A 20,552-nucleotide genomic window follows, 5' to 3' on the forward strand; every position below is an offset into this window, starting at 1 on the left:
GAAAAACCACTGAAAGAGAGCAGTGTATACCTGGCAGAACTGTCAACCATGCAGTGTGAAAGGATATCCCAATAGAATTACCCGCCAAGCATGTATACTCCCCAGCATCCTCAAAAGTTACATTCCGTATATAGAGAACCTCAATTTCTTTGTCCGTGGTGTTAACACCGGCAGCCTAGAAAAAAAAAAAAGAGGGAAGCAAGAGAAAAAGCTAGACATTGAGAGAATTCTTGTGGATAGGGAGATGAAGCCACAGGGCTTTGCACTTTGGAAAGGCAGAGGTGGAGAGATGCAAAGCTCCTTCCCCATCCACAGTCCCTCATCCAAAAGGCGTTTACCAACAGGTCCCAGCTCACCTCAGAAAGTCATCAACACCCTTCACCAGACCTACACTCACCACCTAGACATGCATGCAATCAAGTGACATGGAAAAATTAACCCACAAAGATTTTTTTTCCTTCTTTTTCAATAAAGAGTTGAAAGAAAAACAGAGAGAAAACACAGTAGGACAGAACGTGGTATCCTTCACGTGTAGTTGCCTGTTTCAGAGGAATAAAAATATATTCTGAAAGGATGAAAGAAGATAAATTCTGCTCCAAAGGACACCACTTAACAAATGTCTCCAGCAATCTGTGGTACTTGCATCATCCACTGCACTAAAATACTGTACATTTTGCAGTGTTGCCAAATCTCAGAGTTCAATCTGAAATCCAGTAATATTTGATGGTTTGCTTAGGACCACAGTGGACAGAGTCACGCTGGTAGGAAGATATCTATGCTCGTGTTCAGAGAGGATCAGTTGTGGCTCTCAGATGTGGAGAGAAACTGGATCCCAGAGGTGCAAGAACGAGGGAGGAGAAATACATATTTTTCTAAATCTTAGAGAGAGAAAGAGGGGAAAAAAATAGAGTATTTTTCTGCTCTTCTTCTGGACTTGCTAGATCTCTGCCATGACTGGTCATTACAGAGCAAACCAGTCGGTGTATCAGTGTTTATCCAAACTTTTACAAATAGATTGAATCCAAAATCCAGAGGCTTTTAGACCTGGGACTTTCCAACTATCCCAGGATGTGCGCAACAGGGCATCAGTGCCAATGCCTCTGTTATGGAGACTTAGGGAAATTATTTTAAAAAGAGATACTGTTGGGTTTTGCCTCTGTTCCATTGAAAAACATCACTTTGAAGTACGTGATGAGGGAATAAGCAATTTTTTACTAAATCATTTTCAAGTAAATTTAGTTGTGAGTCGTAGACACATCACTGCCAATCTTTATTGTTCGTGATGGATTATAACCCAGGCAATAATGGGCGAATACAACTGGGAAACACTCCCAGCCCTGCAGCACTGCAGGTGATGTAGGAGGCCATAAGTGACTCAATTGACCTGGCTTATGCTTCAGTGGCTACTTACGTGAATGTTTCATATATATATACACACACATACGCACGTATGTGTGTAAAATACATAAATACACCAATTAGACTGTAATTACATTTCCAACAAGTACCCTGTACGTGAATTACAAAAGTATGCAGAATTAAGAACAAAACTAAACATAGACGTGTACACACAGAGAGAGCAGATACAAGACAGAATAAAGATCAACATCAGAAACTACTGCTTGTGATACACACAGAATATTGTGGGAATTTTTCCATGGCTGCTGGTTTAATACCAGTTGCATCACCAAAGGAGGATTACAAATATACCACAAGGCCAAGGAGTTATCCTACAAGCTGCCTGCAGTTTCCCAAATCACCATTTTTTCCAGCTTCTACATCCAGCTTTCTTTAAAAAACATTGTTACCTTGTATACTCGGCAGAACAGAGAGCCAGGCAGACTGGTTGGCCTCCCCTATATAATTGGAGACCTTACAAATATATTCTCCAGCGTCCGCCTCTGTCACATTGTACAGTGTCAGCACTTCAGCATTGGAACTATTTATCCCCGAATGCTAGAATAGACCAATAACACAGGAGAACAATGTAACTGCTGCCCAAAAAGGACACAAATCTGTCTATGGTCCCACCACCAACACATCATATGAATATGCCTTCCACTTCATGCAAGCATCAGGGTCAAAACGTTGAGGGTTTGGGTTTTGCTTGTTTTCTGCTTTGTTTTTTTTGTTTGTTTTTAAATCCAAAGCATCGCCAACCAGCTCAGAAAACTCCACAGTGCAGAACAACCCGGTGCCACTGATATGCCACATCACACTGGGGAAAAACAGACATCTTTGAAGGCTCAGCATGCAGAAAACCCAACCCTCCAACAAACTTTTGGCAGCAGGTGTCACGTAACTAAACAGTCTTTGAAATAAATAGGCTGAGGGCACATGAAAGAAATAGAGCACATACTCCCAGTATGTTATGGATGCACTCTAACAATATATAAATGTCAATAAAGATCCTTAAGAGGGTTTTCATTATTTTTTTTCTGAATAAGTAATGCCTGAAATGTTTAGAGATGTAGGCCTTCAAGGAAGTTTAAAAAAATGCGTCTACAAGCTGCATAATTAACATTTAGACTACCAAACGTTTATTTAACTTACTTTGTTTCTAACAAACACTTCCACTTTCAAAAGAGGTTCAGATCTCAGAATTCTTGGATTCACATCAACTAAATACAATGCTTTAAAGAAGTTGTCACCACCGCTAGCATCTGCAATGCCTCACCTTTAAAACCTGGAGATACGGCAGTCCATCTGGTCCGTATTTACTGCCATTCTTCTCTACGTGCTTTATCCACTGAATATGAGGTTGAGCATCACTGTAGACTTTGCAGACAAACTCGACGTCACCTCCGACTACTGCAGAGGCATTTGCAGGAAGGCCAGCTTGGAGGATAGGCCTGTGCGGTGATCGCTCTGCTCGGATGGGGAGGGTGAGTGAGAGGGAGCAAGAGAGAGAAAGAGAGAGAAATAAAGATGCATAAATAAGCAGAGCTGCCAAGAAAACTGCAAGTGAACTTGAGCCAAAAAGCCCTGTAAGCCTGTTGGCTGACTCCTCCGAAATAACACTGCAGCCAAAACGTATAACAAAAACTACAGTTCAAAGGAGATGACTTGAGCACTACACTTGTAATATAAAGAATAGCTATTTGGGGGGAGGGGAAAAACTTTGCCTAAAAGCTTTACGCATTTTTCATAGTCCAATCAAGCAAGAAATAAGTAAAATGCCTTCTTTTCTTTTTCAAGAGTTACTGTAATAAGTACCTCTGAGTTTTAAAACATACTAACTGGACTAAACCTCCACAAATTAGGAAGAAAGGTTAATTTTAATTTCTTTTTAATGAATCAACAAGGTATTGAAATAAAAAGGAATTTCTCAAAACTAGCAGAAGCCTCAGCACTGAAAGGCACCATGGAGGACACATACCAGGTAGCTCACCTTTTCAAAGCACCGATCCATACAACAACGACAGGTGCTCTCTACACCCAGAGAGAGCAGCAGAAATTCCAATTTTTTGTTATTCTGAGCATGACACAAGGAAATACCTACTTGTCTAGAAAATCACTGTATATTTAACGTGAGCTAATGCAGCTTTTCATCTATTGACTTGCCTAAGTATTTCATACATGTTCCTCATTCAGCCTGCATCGCTGAACACACTGAGTGTAGCCTTTATCATCTGGGTGTCCAGAGAGCCACTGCAGCCAGCGTCCCTAGTGCAGCTTTGTGCATGTCTTTGAGCAAAGCAGGGATGGGAGCCTTGCCCTCAGCTGCGATGGTGAGGCAGCTTTCCACCGCCCTCACCAAGCCTGAAAGCTGCTCAGATCTCCTGGGTGGTAAGCAGGGCACCAGCCCAGCTCCCAGGTCTCTGGGGCCACCAGCAGCCTTTTTTGCTGGGCAAGGCAAGTAGGCAAAGCATAAGGACTTTTCCTTTGACCATCACATAAGGGAAAGCCCTCAAAATGGCAGCACTAATTCCCGAATCTTTTTATTATTCAGTGAACAGTATGGACAACAGCACCAGCCCCCCCAAAAAACCTTCAGGGAGCTGTGGCTTTTCGTCATCTAAGTGGGAACTTCCTCTTCATTAAAACTTAACTCTGCCCTTTCCTTCTATAAGAATATAAAGTTAATAATGACCTCTGTACACATTCAACCTGTGAATCTAAAGGGAAGAGCCCACTGCTCATCACTGCCTGAGCTTTTCTTTCCTCCTGCTCCAGGAATTCTTTCGAAGATCAGGAAAAAAAAGAGAGCGAATCTAAATATTTATTTTTAGAGGCTGTACACTGGGAAAGCTTTGACGTTAAGAGCCAAATCAACTGAATTTCAAATCAAGCACTCCTTAAACATACTAGTTTCCAATAAACTGTTTCACAAGCAAACATTGCGAGTGTAATAGCAAATAATGATGCCCGTGGAACAATGGGATCTTTCATACAGTCCAATATATTTGGCATGCGGCAAACATCTACTGGGAATTTATTCACCGAGGCTACGCTGGCAGCATACTACAAAGCAGCAGTCTTATTTTACTTGTGGCAAAAGTGCATTTGTATTGCATTTATTAAATTATTCCATGGCTATGTATGTCATTTTCAAAAGATCTAGGAACGGTTTAACCTTTTTTTTTAATTTGTAAATTACAGTAGAACATATAAATTACTATTTTACAGTTCTGGAGAAAACTTTTAAAAGTTTCTCACCTTATGCTAAATAAGCTCTAATTTCACCTCCCTCGCTCCTTCATTTGGGTACAAAAACAGCAAGCAAAATCTCTCTTTAATAGAAACCTTACACCATCTTCCAAAACTTATTACAGCTGCCTTCAGTATAAAATGAAACCTTAGAGAATGTTATTTAAAATGTTTTTTAGAAGTCAGTAGGCCTCATGTTTCATTTCTCCACATCAGGGTTTGATTTCCTTTGTGACCTTACTTGCTGCCCTTAAACAAACCAGAGAATGAGGCCCGAAACATCTTGGAAAAGTTCCTACTATGCCAGCATCAACACACAAAATGTGTTTAGTTTATCCCGATAGCCATCAATGATTTAATCTTTTATTGATGACTGTCAAACGTTTCCTCTACCAAAAAAGAAAAGGTCAAGCAAAGAAGTAAAAGGAAAGTTCTTGCATTCTTGTCCCAAATTCCTTAAAATCTAAAGAGAGTGGGTGCACATACAGGTAAAACATTCGTGAAATTTCTTCTGAGAGTAAGAAATTAAAAAAAGAAAAGTTAAAAACCAAACTTTAGTTACCCTCCAACATGTAGAGCGTTGATTATTGTTCGCTCAACTCCCCCGCTTCAGCAGAAGGGAGTATTCCTGTGTGCACACAAGCAAGCACAAAAGAACGTAACATCATGATGCAAACTCAGTGGGGTTTCATGACAAACCTGAAGTCCAAGGACCACAAGAAAGGCCATCAGCGTCAGGGAAAATAATAAAATATGGGCAAACTTCCACTAATTACGAATGACCAGCGATAATTCTGTACAGAACCATTTCTTGGCGAGTCATTTCAGAATGTTATCCTGTCTTCGCTATTTCTCAGCAAACCATACACATTTAAGGACTCTGTTTAAGTATACGTACTGTCACAAACCATATTCATAAATCTCACATCACTATTTCACATGTAAAATACAACCCTTACATTTGTAAGCAGCTATCACCACTCAAACAACCGGCTACACTAATATTAGATGGAAGCAGTGTTTTCCTTTTTATTAAATACTAACCAAAGAGTTAAAGTTGCCTAAAAATATCTTAAAAGCTGGTAACACTGATTTTATCACTTGCCTTAAATAATACAATGATCATAATTAGGATCATCATTAAACTACAGTAACTACATACATCTCTAGTTATTTCACTCAAACAATTTTTTGATATGAAACAAGTTGACAACCAAGCTTGCAACTCTATCACTCTATTGATCTCAATATTCTCCTTCACTCATTGCTATTGAATTGAATCCGAACCTCAAGAAATAAATCTTTGCTATCTGACCGCTCAAAATTTAGTGTTCCACTTTCACTGCTAACACAACGCATTTCAAAAACAAGTCAACAGCATATGCCGTAACAGGGAAAATTGCCCCATAGATTAGCTGTTTTCAAGCATACTGAACACTACATCACAAAGACCATAAAAAGTAGTAGATAATAATTTTACTACCATAAATATTAGTTACTTAGTGAACTACAAACAGATTACAAGATTTTTCATAGATATGCCCTGCTTGCTTAAACAGTCTTTTCTGGTCCAACTGAAATGTTATGGATGTTTAAAAATGGAGTATATCTTCTGTATATTGACCTGAAAGTGAACCAAACTAATAATTATGTATACATCTCAACACATTATATTTCATTTTTGTTAGCATTCTTCCCAAAGAGTAACTTTATAAGACTTTTAGACAGAAAGCATGCTTGTTTCTGGATTCCACCTTAACAAGCAGACACCAGTTTGCTTTCTCCAGTTTGCAGTTTGACTACAAAAAAAAGGACAGCTCCATTTGAGGAGTCAATTATCTACAAAAGGCAGAGTGAAACTGATTGTTCATGGGGGGAATATCATATCCAAGGCTACAAATATCTAACTAAATTTTACACCACCATAAAAGTATCCAGGACTTGAGCATTTCTGCTCAGAATTGCTCCAGCAATTCTGCTTGCTTATCTATAGGAAAACAGACTTGCTATCGGAAAAGACGACTGACAAAGAGAACTGCTCAGTGACTCAGAAGAAACTGCCGTTTAGCCTGTTAATGTCAAAAACTTTAGAATACCTTCCTCCAGGAGAAGAAGTTACAAAGAATCCAAGAAAGCTGGAAAATACCAAGTTTCTTAGAAACGGTCACAATGGAGCGAGCTGCACAGGAATCTCCCAGCCCTGCAGGACACGTGGAGATGGGTGGGAAGGAGCTCATCCTGCCACCAATAGTGGAAGGAGAAGTGGATGGAAGAGCTACCCTTGAAGTGACTAGCGGAGCCCACACACTTCCCAAGGAGGTCCTGAAAATGTTTAAAGAGCCAGCTGTGAAGCCCCAAGACAGGTGGTTCCTACAGAAGGTCCTCATTTTTGATGTTTGGTTTCATCTTCCCCAATTGTTTTGCTGACCAACTGCAGCCAACACAGAGGGAAATCAAAGAGGTGAGAGACAGGAATGTCACGATGCAGACGCATGAGATGAAGATGCCAGGGGATGGAGGACAGTGATAGGGGCCAAAAGACAATTTCACAGTCAACAGCAAACAGAAGGTCAGATCCCACCACCCCAGTCCTAGGGCAGAGGGGTACAGGGATGGAAACACAGAGGGAAGAGAGGCTGCTTGTCAAGTGTGCCAGCTGAAGGAAGATGTAGGACAGAACTTACTTCTGCCAGAGGCTGAAGTGGAGCGTACTGTGCCTGAAAAATTGCCACTGCCGCTACTGGAGTGCGCTGGCAGGGAGAGGAGACAATAACCCCGGAAGGGGTGAACTCCGGGTCCTATCCAGAGGCCAAGTCTCCTTAGCAACCTGGCTGTGCCAAGGGCTGAGAAGAGCTCTGGTAATTGTCTATCCAAGCCTCCCTGTCACCCCAGGACAGACAGTTCAGGACCTTTCATGGGAGCTAAAAGCCAGAACCAAAGCCCATTGAAGTCAGGGGAATAACTCACATGGAATTCAATGGGCTTTGGATAAGGCAATTGATTCATTTCAAAAAAATGAAAACTACTCTTATTTTCTCCTTTTGAATGTGCCTGTTTCCTCTCCTTGCAAATGTGTGATTCAAGTGCAAGCTAAGGAAATAAAAGCTGAATAGCAAATGCAAGAGTTCTGGGGACAATGGAGAGACCCTCCATTAAAATGGGAAAATAAAAGAAAAAGTAATCCAATTCTTTTCCACAATTTTTCATTAGACAGACACATTTTCCAGACCCTTTAATATCAATTTTGAAGTGTTACTGAATGCTTAGGAGTCATCTTGACAGCTAACACTGTGAAGCTACAGAGCTCCGTCCAAGGATGCCTCCAAGTGTGGCATCAGCAACCACTGTGGCATCAGTAACCATTGTGGATCGATAGCCTTTGGTAGAGGTTCTGCATATCCAGCCATCGTGCAACATCTATTGCTTTGGAAAATGTCAATTATCCTTTAAATTATGGGTCTCAAAAATCATCCTATAGTCTTCTATACTAGACTGCAATCACATGCGCTTTCCATGGCTTTGGCTTCCCAGACTCACAGGACTGACTCTTCAGCCTTTTCATCACAGGCTTTTCTACCACACATTTGGGCTGAAATATTTCTCCCATGTTTCATCCTCATCGTATCGGCAGCACTCTCCCAGTGCTTCTGCTGAGCCATGTACCTAACATGGGAGGTCCAAGAAGGCAGCCAAGCTCAGAGAATGGCTGGAGGAACACCCTGCTACAAGGTTCCTTCCTTGAATGAACTGCACGTACCCTCCCCTATCCAACGAGGCCACACACCCATGGATACACACCTGCCTGACATCCCTCACGCCACCAATAGGCCCATGGACAAGCCTCATGGAGTGGGAAGATGACAGCATCACCCATCTCTGGGGTCACCCAGAGCCTGCTCGTCTTCCAGACTATTCCCACAGGACTATCAAAACTGCTCCAAAGGAAAACACAGCCATATGGTAACTTCACCATTGCCTGGGGTTGACAGGGAGGTGAAACCTCCCAACCTTCTCACAAGGCCAGTGCACACCATGCCACCTCGGAGCTGAAATATTGTTTCTTCACAACAGCAGCACGTGGTCAGGCAGCTCAGAATTAGCCAAACGAAGCCACTGATGAGCATTTCAGCTGCAGTTTGAGGGAACAATTCTCTCTACCTGCACAAGTCATTCAGTCTCTACACTCATTCAATTTTTGTAATCCCTGATGAGACTGTACACATGCAAACTGTTACTGCTGGCTCTGATGATTTTTTTTGGAGGTGTGGATACCTACCATCAGGTGAGGGCATATACTAAAGCCACTGGGCTGAGCACAGTACACCAATCTGTGATCACTACCAACCTGGTTTAAATATCAACCATTAAAAAAGATTAATTCTTATGAATCTCTCACCATTCAGTGAGCAAAGACCCTTCATGTTTCTGTCCTGTTCTGCCTGACAGACAAGGAACTGGTTTGGAAGGAGAGGCATGAGCGTCACTGTCATTCAGGAAACACCTCACCTACACAAACTGCTAATCCGGCCCCAGTTCATGAGCACTCGGAGCCTGGATTAACTATTGCTCTCTGAATTACAGAGCGCCTTTGAGGAGAGTTCCAGGAGCAGCCAAGGCCTGACGAACTGCAAAACAAGTTTCCCTATAAATCCAGCATTATCCAAGTTCATATGAAGGACCTGACTTGAAACGACACTTGCTTTCCATACCTCTAGGTGGAGTGGCATAGGAGGGGTCTAACCAAACAGATGTCAGAGTCCCCACAGGAATTTCCTCCTTCAGGGTAGCTTTCTACACACAGGCCAAGCCAAACCTTCACTTCCCTTCTCCAGCAATAAGCAATTGCTTATGGGGGTCTGTGCGCCATAAAAGGCTGGAAGGAAAACACTGCTACCTCCACTGTTTGCTCAGCGGTGCAGAGGAGTAAGGTTGGGTGCTGGCTGCTCTTGCAGAAGATCAGAAACAACCGAGCAGGTGTAGGCAAAATGTCTCTACTAATGAATGTCATACACGGTATATACGTGAGCCAGGAGCTGAGTAGCTTCTACCAGATGCACGTCAGTTTGGTTTCCCTTCTACATAATATGAAGCACTGCGTGTTGTTTATAGCCAATTCAGAAGTGCTGCTGAACTGTCATGTTCCATTTATATGAACATACATACACACCCCTCAAATCACCACCCCGGAGGTAATTTATACGCACCAAGGTATCATCCACAGTGTGTCAGAGACAATGCTCTCTTCACAAGCTCTCTGCAAAACCAGAAGATGCTTTAAGGCTACAAGGAGTAACAGATCACTGTCATTAAACGCTAAGAGATTAAGACCGTCCCTGGCAAGAGCACTTGACAAAGAGCAGGAGCCTTTCAGACAGACTAGCAGAATAGCCTGTGGATCAGACCAGCATTACCAGTGCTAGTGAAATCATGCCTTACAAATTTTGGCATCTTTCACCAATAGGTACTAGCCAACAAGCATTCGTGCTATCCAGCATTCCTGTGCAGCAGGAGTCTCCCTGTGTAGCATTTCCTATCGGGCCAACGCTACTCGAAGAAGCAGCCTCAGAGCCAAGAGCTCCAAGGGGTGTCACTGCAGCTGGAGCTCCCAGCCCTCACACGTCAACCCAGCTAGGCCCAGAGCAGCACAGGGACCTGGCCATGGGGCTAGTGATGGGGCTAACCTCCTCAACCACTTTCTATTCTCCCTCTCTCCTGTAATTTAGGTGCCTTTGATATAAAGCTGAGGTATTTCTTTCCACAGTTGTGCCACACACTTCTTCAGTGCTAATTACAGGGCCCAAATGTCCATCAGGGACCAAAATCAGAAAACAGCCTGAAGTAAGACACCAAGGGACCAGGCCCCGTATATTCCCTGCTGTCACTGAACACTACTTTCTCATTAAACTAATATTTTAACACTGATTATTAAACAACTTGCATCCTAAATGCTAACATTTTGTCACTGGCACCACAAGCAAGCATCTTCCTACCCTTAGCAAAACGTTTACCATCCCATCCAACCTCCTGTGCTACCTAAACCCTCCTTCTAACCAAGATCAGTCAAGTAGAAGGCAGTGCCTTTTTAAATCTTTGCAGAAACAAATCAGGTATATTCAAACTCTTTGTCCTTGGCTTTACCACCTTCACCTCCAACTGGAAGTAATGGCAGTGTTTTTCCAGCAGGCAAAGCTCCCGCTGATGTTCTCCCATCTGTCTCTTTGGATAGCTCTACAGCGTAGCTTTCACTTGCTGTCCTATGTGCATTTTAGCTAAAATTCATCTCTGCATAACACCTTTACAGCATCAGTTCATCTGCACACCTTTTCTCATATGGCAGCAAGCCGGGAGGAAAAAAAAAGCTGCAGCAAGATTGATTTGGCTCAGCACAAAGCTTGATGTTGGTGGAAAAATCACAATCAGAACTAGCTAAAAACTATCCTTTCAGCTCACACATATATGGGGGGGTTAAATGAGACAGAAGAATCCCCAGCAAGTCAAGGGCTAAGGCAGATGACATGAACAATCTTATTGCAAAATGTGAAACCATCAACAGGGCTTTAGGACCAGTTTGTCCTTGTTGTCAGGGTGACATAGCATGGGTTTCACCAACGTTGTGGGACAAAAAAAGTCACAGCAGAAAGTTGTACAATGGTAATCCTGGGGCTCCCTTGCAATACCCGTCACATAGCATGTGCATAAGCAAAAGCTTCGTGCATGTCTGAACAAAGAGGGGAGAGTCCTTACTTTGGTTTGAGAAAAGCATGGGAAACAGAACAATGAGGAGCTGAAATTTTCATTGAAATTCTTTCCAACGTGCCCTAAAAGAGACTGCAAGAGAAAATGAAAAACTACTTGTAACTTTCTCACAGACAAGTGGTAAAATTTTATTGCTCTGGCCATTTCCAGAGACTGCATTATTTTCTATGCACGGAGATATCATCCTTTGTACTGTGCACAGCTCCCAGCACTCAGCTGCTCCACCATAACCGCAGAGATAATGCTGGGGTCCAGCACGGCTGCTCCGGGCTCCCCAGCAGGCTCTGCCAAAGGTTTACCATATGCCTGGCAAATAGCATCTCTCCTACAGGGATGATGCCCTCTCCCAGCTGCAGTGGGTTTAACTCATCAGTGCACCCACCGATGCCATAAAGCATGCAGCAGGAGTGACTTTTGCTGCTGTTATTGTGACTTGACTGCATATTTTTTCATCCTCCAAATTTCTTTTCCTGCAAGCAGTTCTGCCTTCAAAGTAAAAACAAAAAAGATTACGTAAACCTTTAAAAACTTTTTTTTTCCTGCAGCACACTCACTATATTGAAGTACACAGGTTTGAAATTATCACAAGGACATCACAAGGGATTTTACCATCACATGGCCTGATGTCCCACCACCAGAATCACGCTTGTTTCTGCTACATGGAATCTGCAGCCTCTTCTGAGCATCAGACCAGATGCTGACGTGCTCCTTTACTGTTCTCAGGAAGACCAGATTATATATTATGTGCCATTACATTTCCAGCAATTCAAGCACAATCAGGCAAAGTTTTCAAGACAGAGTATGCAACAGCTTTAATGAAAAACACTTAGGCTGGGCATGCTTGAACACAAACTTTGTGCTTCAAAACAAGATTTTTTTTCTCTTATTTTTTACAGTTTTTGATCTCTCTTCTATGCCTGTTTTGTTCTGATTTGCAGCATATGCTTCCTAATCGACAACGTCTTACAAATGCAAAATCAGCACAGATATTTATTCCCATCTGTCCATCTATCAGTTGTTTACAGTGAATTAATATACGTGTCAACTTGTAAATACAGAATACATGAACAATTTTTGAACAACTGTTTTGATCACTCAGTTTACAATGGTGATCAAAAATCCCTGAAAATGCATGCTTTAGACTTCTACAAGTATCTTGTAAAAATGGCAAAAAACAATTCTATTCCAACTACTATAAAGTTGTATTGAGTTCTTCATTCAGATCAAACTCTGATAATATCAGTATTTTTTCTTCCATGAACAGTCAAAATTTTTTTTTACATATTCATGCAACCTTTTAAATAGCAACCTGAAAAAATAATCATAATATTTTATATTTACAGAGCAGTTCAATATTCGAAAGTGCTTAAACTATGATTTTTTAATGTGGCTTTTAAATTATAATTGCATTATATTTTACTTCATTTTTACATTTAAATGCAGCAACTGCTGTTAAAGTTGCACCATGGGAGCAGGAGTAACCCAAAGATGACCTAAGGACTCAAAATCCAGAAAAGCTATGAAATCCAGCCACCTCTGAATTCCAAGTGGCACGGTGGTTTGCACAGCAGAGAGAGGAGAGGACACCCGCGTGCAGGCTGTCAGGACAAACTTTACTTAAGAACTACAGAATTCCACATTTCGCTGATTTGTCCACCCTTTGGTACTCCCAGGTGTCTCACAATCTTATCCATCTCCCTCCAGTACCTATCTATCCCTCAAGGTCTTTTCTCTCCTGCACTGTAACACCCTGGGAAGAGCCCCCACACCCTTTCACTGCAGTATCTGCCCAGTCCCGTTGCCCCCAGCCTCACTACAGCCACACACAACCCTTGATATCTACCACTTCAATCTACTGTTCAGTGCCATCTCCGTCCACTTCCACCACTGCTACATCTCTTTTACCCCTCGTTTAATCCCCCAAACTCAACCTTGGGGGTGAGTGTCCCAGGGAAACGCTCGCCCCCAAGGGCGAGCATCCCAGTTAAAATTTGTCTCACTGGTAGTAAGTGGCAGTGGGATTATCTGCAGGCACAGACGTGGCTTTCAACACGTGCCAACTGCACATTGAACAACACAACAGTCTGCCTAGCATCTTCAGGCAGCCCCTGCAAATTCCTACTTGTACTTCCACGAGTGTGATATTGCATGAATTAGGAGGCATGATTAAAAATGATAATAACAGGGCTGAAACAATATCCTGTTCATCATTCATCAAAAGGAAGAGAAATACCTGCCTTGGGGCTGCAATAAGACAGAAAATGGGACAGGGAGACCAGTCCTCCCACAGCAGGCTCCGCAGAAAGCGCTCCAAACATGACAAATGCAGTGCTCACCCAGCAGATGAAGTAATGACACTAGTATTTGTCCATAAAATGTAATTTAGCCAGACTACTCCAATGAAATCAGAAGCTTTAGCGCTATAAAACTAGGGTTTGGGAGTATTTTTGCCTTATTAAGGAAGGCGGGTGAGGGGAGGCGCGAGCTTTCCTTTTCCCTCAGCTGAACCATCACACTGCGGCCTTTGTTTTCGGGAGCGAACCGCACAGCCTCCAGCACTGAACAATTTGCGTAATTTTGTCTCAGATACACGCACCTTGCCAAAAGCCTAGTGCCAGGTGTAAAGTCCACACTCAGGCTTATCAGTACATGAAACAAAATCTTCTTCCCTTTCGGCCTAACCAAACACCTTAGGGCAAGCATTGGCGTGGATGCCTTCATGCTTGCAGCCCCTGTCTCGTCATGTCCTGGACCGCAGGCACCTGGGTGAGGATGTCAAGCCGAAGCTTGTCTGTGCTAGGATCGTCAACAACTACAGCCCCATCTGCCAGAAACACAAGCTGAGGCTTGGTAGCAATACCTGCATTTAACTCCTGACAGGCACCAAGTGATGCAACGCACAGTGCAGGTATCTAGCTGGTGTCAGTGTCTTTTCCATATGTAACCTGAATCCTAAAAACAAGTCTGGAAATTAAGGAACATTCTGTAGTCAAGATAAACTAATTCTGAATTTTGACAAAACAAAGTCTTGGCAAAAACAAATAATAATGCATATGTTTTTATGAATTCAGGAATGACAAAGTGGAAACGTCTTTTAAAAAAATATTTTTATATATATGTATCCATATCATGGTCACAGCTAGAGATTCTGAGAGCATAGGAAAATCCAAAAATAAAAACTGACTCGGAAAAAAAAAAAAAAAAGGAAGCAAAGGTTTTCTTATGCCTAAACTAAAGGAAATATAAACAGTGAATAAGTGTCAAGATGAAAAAGAAGATTCCATTTTAACAAAATTTTGTTTGTTTAATAACATACTGTAAAAAGCATGAGTAATATTCACCCTAAAGCCCCCTAAACCTCCAAGAGTTCAGAATACAAGTGCTTTTCTGCGCACCCACCAGGAAAACCACTCATATGCAGAATTTCTAGGGCACAAGCTTTAAGCTGAGAGTCATTTAAAATACTTTCTGGGCAAGAATTTATCCTTGCCATGTTTTTATATGAAAATACAAACTACTGCTAAGGGACAACTGCATGGTACTGTTCTACCTCTGGAGCTCATTCCTGCTTGATGTGAACCAAAGGCACGGCTATCAGGCAAACTAGAAACTCAATGTACAGCTAAACTGGTTGCAAAAGGACTTATATAAATATATTTATTTATTTGTAATATAATATATATTATATACAGTGTATATCTTATGTATTATTGTGTATATTATATATATATATATATATTATTTGTGATATGTTACGTTCAGCTTTATAGTAAACAGCAGAGTCTCCTCACTCCACATTCTTGAGAGATGTGTCGTGCCATGGCAGCTGCGTGTAAGACCCAGTAAATGAGGTAATGTGCAGAACTCCATCTGAAACCAAACCAATCTTTTGTTTCCCTGGATGATGACATTAAATAGGACAGAAATGGCTACCTGCACTATGCGTGTTAAAGACTAACCTTTTTTGCTGTTAAAATATAAATTCAATTAGTTACTTCCACGCTCAAACAGAACTGCCGCTGCTGAAATAGTACTCTAGTGATAATTGCAATCCAAGAGTGATCTAATTATGTACAAGTCTCAGTGGCTACATTCCCACGTTGCTTCCTACAACCCGGATTCACTACAATACAACTCATAAGTGCAAACCACATAGTTTTCAATCATTCTCCCTTAAGACTGTATGACTTTATATATGTTTAATGAGAACTGAGTTAGTCTATTAGCAAGCTTACTATAAAAATGTGAGCTTCTACCTGCCATTAAACACAAAAAAGAAAGAAAGAAAGAAAGAAAGAAAGAAAGAAAGAAAGAAAGAAAGAAAGAAAGAAAGAAAGAGGCACTTGAGCTGCGTGTAAAAACCAGCTGATGGGCTGAACTTTACAAAGGAAATAATTCTTTTAATTAAAGTGTTGGAGGAGGATTCAAGTACAAGCTTTATTTTTTTGCTCTGCCACCAGCTTCCTGTGTGACCCTGGGCTAGAAATTTAATCGCTTTACAGATGTTTTTTCATCTATAAAATGGACAGTGACATTTCCTTCCCCCAGTCTCTGCATTTAGGTTGTAAGTAATTACTGTGCGCTGGCATGATGCCTCGGGCAACAAATATCTGATATTAATTGAAGCCTCTGGGTAGTACTCCAATGAATAGCTGGAGACCGCTCCTCTCCCTTCCCAACAGCGTTTTGCATGGCCACAATTTTCCACTGGTACCACCACCTTATCTGCAGAACCCTGCAGCCTGCTCCAGTCCTTGCTTATGGAAGGAGAAGGCAGCCCATGCAGGTGTCCTGAACTTTTAAAGAATAACATCATCCAGCACAGAATATCCTGCCCAACTTCCCTGGACTGTTCCCTGCTCACAGTGTCAATGCAGACAAGTATTTGGTGCTTTATTCGGCAGTATTTTCTACTCCCATTGTAAAAAATTCAGTAGGACTGTTTTGCCAGGTTTGTAAATTTGAATGAGACCATCTGAGCAGAGCTGACTGTTTTAAGAGAGTTCTTGCAAGTAATTACAAGGTAAAAACGAGAATACTTCACACCTACATTGGGGCTGAAAAACTTCTCAGCCCTGCTGGCTCCAGGCTTTTAACTGTCGAAAGAGTTCAAGGTTTGGAAAGTAATTGGCATCAAGTAATACTGGATATTCCTAACTAGCATTGTGTCATTCTTTGGCACGATTTTTGCTGGGATACCTCCCAAATCTGTGACATAATCAGAGGGTTCTCTACATTACACCATATAGTCAGATACTTGTGTTCATATAATACATTACCATGTTTAATACCATTTGCTATTACTTACACTTAATCAACTCTGGAATCAGTTAAACCATGTAGGAAAAGCAATTTCAGAGGCTTTCAACTGACAGTTTTCCACACACAACCTGGCCTAAAATTATGACCTGAAGTTTGTAAGATGCAGTCTACATATGCAATAGCCTCTAAACAAACATCCATAATTCTGCACAACCCTATGGGAATGGAAAATTCATATGGAGAAAAAAAGAAAAAAAAAGGCAGAAAATTAACTTCTGTAGAACTGTCTTAACTAGAAAAAACAGTCAGAGTTTCCCCTTCTGGCTGTTGTAATTTACTGCTTCAGCAATTTCTTGCCCAACCTCCACAATTATTGAAAGCTTTCAGCAACACAGAAATGGACAAGCTTGCTAGCATCAATGCCCCTTTCAGGTTAAAGTTCCTGTGCAGCATCTCTTGAGAGACTCTCAGTAAATTCAATGCACAGTATTAGTTATCTTAGGGTGCACAATCCCATATGTATGTTTTCAAAGTAAACTAACAATTACACTCTTTCACTCAAACTAAATGCAAAAATGGAATAAAACGATGAAGCTGAGCTCCAAAACACCAGCTGTGCTTTGCAGAAGTGACTTCTGGACATTTGCTTTCCTGTCTCCTAGGGCCTAAGTATCAGAAAATGCTGAATATTGCCCTAGGGAAAATCAGGTCTCCTTTGGGTGCCATGAATATGACATCGGTACCCAGCACCCCAAATCGCCAGTTGGTTTTGAAGAACTTGACCTCACTATTTACTTTTCTGCCTCTCTATAGGAAAGGAATAGACATTTAAATAAATGACATAATCCTTATTGCCATTCCATTCATTCATGCAGGTCACTATAATTTACTGCCAGGAAAAATAAACTTCTGCATAATATTCCTCAATGTAAGGCATTCAAAAGGCTCAAAGGGAGAGGAGGTGAGAGGGCTTCTGACAAATATTTGCTCAAGTGACTGCATCATCCATGAACACATTTGATAGAAAGAACAACTGGGTACAGAAATTTACAGTCACCGTGAAGCAGACTGGGACCTCAAAGGCAACAAGGAGAAGGATCAGGGAACAGAAGGGAAGGGGGATTTTTAACTATTTTTGTTTGAGCAAGGTAAAATCCCAATATTGCAAGAGACTTCTTCATCTCTTGCAGCCTACTAAAAGCATCTTTTAGCAAAAACGAAGTTGAATCAATCTAGGCTCCCCTAAGGGATTAAGCAAATAGCAAAACGAATGAAGAAAAAACCTCCACAAATCCCTCAGCTGGCCACCCCCTTACATTCTCCCCCTGTAAGTCCAGCCAGGGTGAGCAGCTCCACACCGCACCGGGGCACACAGGGAGCCGTGTATTACCAGCTCTGGCAGCCACTGCTGCACCCTCAATAAATGGTATTCAACAAGTGTTCAAACAAGAACGGCTCTACGAGTCACTCGGTTTCACCTCAACAATATGCATGGCTCACCCTACTGAGGATGACAAAATATTGCTAATGCTATAAAAATCCTCAGTCTGTTTTTGGTGTTAACTACCTAAAGAACAGGGATAGGGGAGTTGGGTGGTTCAGACCATCTTTGAAGACTTCAATGTACAAGTAGGGCTGCAGCCTGACAGCATCCCCATCACAAAATTCTCTCCCTCCTTCTCTGCTGCACAAATCCCCTTTAGATTTGGGGGTTTCTGCAGATTAAAGTGGTCCAGGACAAAGTAAGGTACTAGTAAAGAGCATCCAAAACAACACAAGGGATGCATTTTTCATTCATGTAAAAAAACAATCTACAGAATGCAAAATGAAAATTTTGTCACTGCTTTGTCCAAATACACCCAAACTTACAATAAGATTTGCTCTAGAAGACAAGTTGGGTTTCCAATTACCAGCCAAAAATCACTTACAATAATCATATTTATTTTTGCTTTCAGTACTGATTGACCAAAGTTTTACTGCCAGAGCTTGTGAAGATCAGATCACCCCACAAGCCTGGGGAGACCAAAGTCCATTCAGACACACTTGAGAAACTGCAGTTCAGATCCCCAAAATTACTACTGCCAAGTCCTGTTATAATAGCCAAACTGATCACTGTGGATAGCAATCCCTGCAGATTCAATAAAACTACTCACACCCATCCGTGCTAATCAGCAAGACTAGGGGTGAATAGAATCAGCTCCTGAGATTTCAAGCCCTAATTTAGCTAAGCACTTTAATAAATGTGTAAGCCTTATTAAAGTCAACAGGATTTTGGTATTAAGTTAATATTACTAAGCATATGCTTAGTAGCGCTGCTAAATCACAACACTACTGCTATTAAGAACTCACACAGCTTTTTAGAATTTGTCCTCAGGTGAAACACTTCTTCATAATTTTTGCTGTCTGTGTCTCAGGAACGGCCCATAGCCCACGTAATGTGCTGCATTCAGATCTCCTTATAGTGCTGCGAATGCCAAGTACCTGCTCTGCAATCCAGATCTGCATTGGCTTCCCCAAAGTCAATATCTAGCTTTTCCTAAGAGGATTATTTCAGCTGTAGTAACAGCCATCTCAAGGATCACTTGACAGTTTTCACAACTGCAGTTATTAAAATTGGTGCCAATACAATCGTACCAGTAATAATTAAGTTGTAATACTAATAATTAAAATTGCATTAGTATTTAGTATCTGTTCTTCGTGGTAAGCTTTTAGGTGTATCACAGCAACAAGCAATTAACAAGAGCTTACTTGCACACACAGATATTACAGCTTTGCCTAGGTACGGGCAGATTAGTCGTGCAGACACGAATGAGACAAGCGAATACATTAAGTTACGCAGGAATTGGTATGGAGTGGATTCCTATCTTCAGACTACCATGAAATCATCTCCAAAATTGACACAAAATGTATCAGCCTAGTTCTAAATGTTTTAATGCAGAAATCAGCCATTAATTAAAAACATCGCCACGCATTTGACAGAAGGTTACTTACCGACAACGTCAAGATGGTACGTGTGATTGATGGAGCCGTACTGGTTTTCCACGATGCATGTATAATTTCCTTTGTCGGACGGGACTACGCTCTCCATGATGAGACTCCAGTGCTGGTTGCGGACCTGGTGGGGTTGCAGACAGAAATTGAGATCCTCCCTAGCACGGCATACCCATCTCGCCCTCCAAACCAACTATTTTCGCAAATTAATTCATCTTTTGTAGTCCATGTTTAAAATTAGTCTCTTTGGTGCTCGTTTAACAGTTCCTGACATTTAAATGCTTTATTTACACCTGATTGGGTACAGCACAGGTACAGCAGTTTTCATGTACCCCATTATAAACATACCTCGTCCCTAATTTGAGCACTTCAGACTTCAGCGCACATCCAGTCCTACCAGGCTTAAAATGATGGTACCAATTAGCAGCAGTCATCATACCAGGCTTACCTCTCAATCCACTCCAATGTGAATTCACACCCTCCAGATATTTCTCATCTGTCTCCAAACAATCATCTGGTAATCTTAACTACCCACAAGCAATATGGGATAGATATGATCCCCTAACATCCCAGTCTGCCTTTTGCTCTAATAGCTCAATTACACAGCCCGCATTTTGGAGAAACAAAATACAAAGAGGGGCAATGCCTGGGCTGCCTCCTAAAGAAACAGCAGGGCCACATCTCTTACTGCTATAGGGCTGAAAGAAATGAAGGCCTCCTGAAAAATGCTTGAAGGAAACCCTCAGTGAAACAGAATATAAGGATATATGCTTATTTCATACAATCCTTCTCGGACACAATGTATTAAAGGTGCTGATTCCTTTCCCATTTGAACTCAAAAGGAGCGTTGGCAACGGTCTCACAGAAAATAGGATCCGGCCCAATACTGGAAG

At 41.6% G+C, this 20,552-nt stretch overlaps 1 protein-coding gene across 11 annotated transcripts in view; it reads right to left on the reverse strand.

Annotated features, from left to right (window-relative positions):
- The window catches only part of FGFR2 (fibroblast growth factor receptor 2), a 97,222-nt gene that overhangs the window by 28,411 nt on the left and 48,259 nt on the right, over positions 1 to 20,552 (reverse strand). For 6 of the 11 annotated variants that reach the window (XM_040563728.1, XM_040563735.1, XM_040563733.1 and 3 more), the window contains 3 exons: positions 19,660 to 19,783; positions 2,678 to 2,868; positions 1,809 to 1,956 (listed from right to left, as the gene is read on the reverse strand). In XM_040563728.1, coding sequence (XP_040419662.1) covers positions 1,809 to 1,956; positions 2,678 to 2,868; positions 19,660 to 19,783 — 463 coding nt within the window. Of the gene's footprint in view, positions 1 to 30; positions 176 to 1,808; positions 1,957 to 2,677; positions 2,869 to 19,659; positions 19,784 to 20,552 lie in introns of all 11 variants that reach the window. The other 5 variants (XM_040563737.1, XM_040563736.1, XM_040563734.1 and 2 more) reach the window with 1 other exon arrangement.

This window comes from Cygnus olor, chromosome 7 (assembly GCF_009769625.2).
Source record: "Cygnus olor isolate bCygOlo1 chromosome 7, bCygOlo1.pri.v2, whole genome shotgun sequence".
Taxonomy (NCBI): domain Eukaryota; kingdom Metazoa; phylum Chordata; class Aves; order Anseriformes; family Anatidae; genus Cygnus; species Cygnus olor.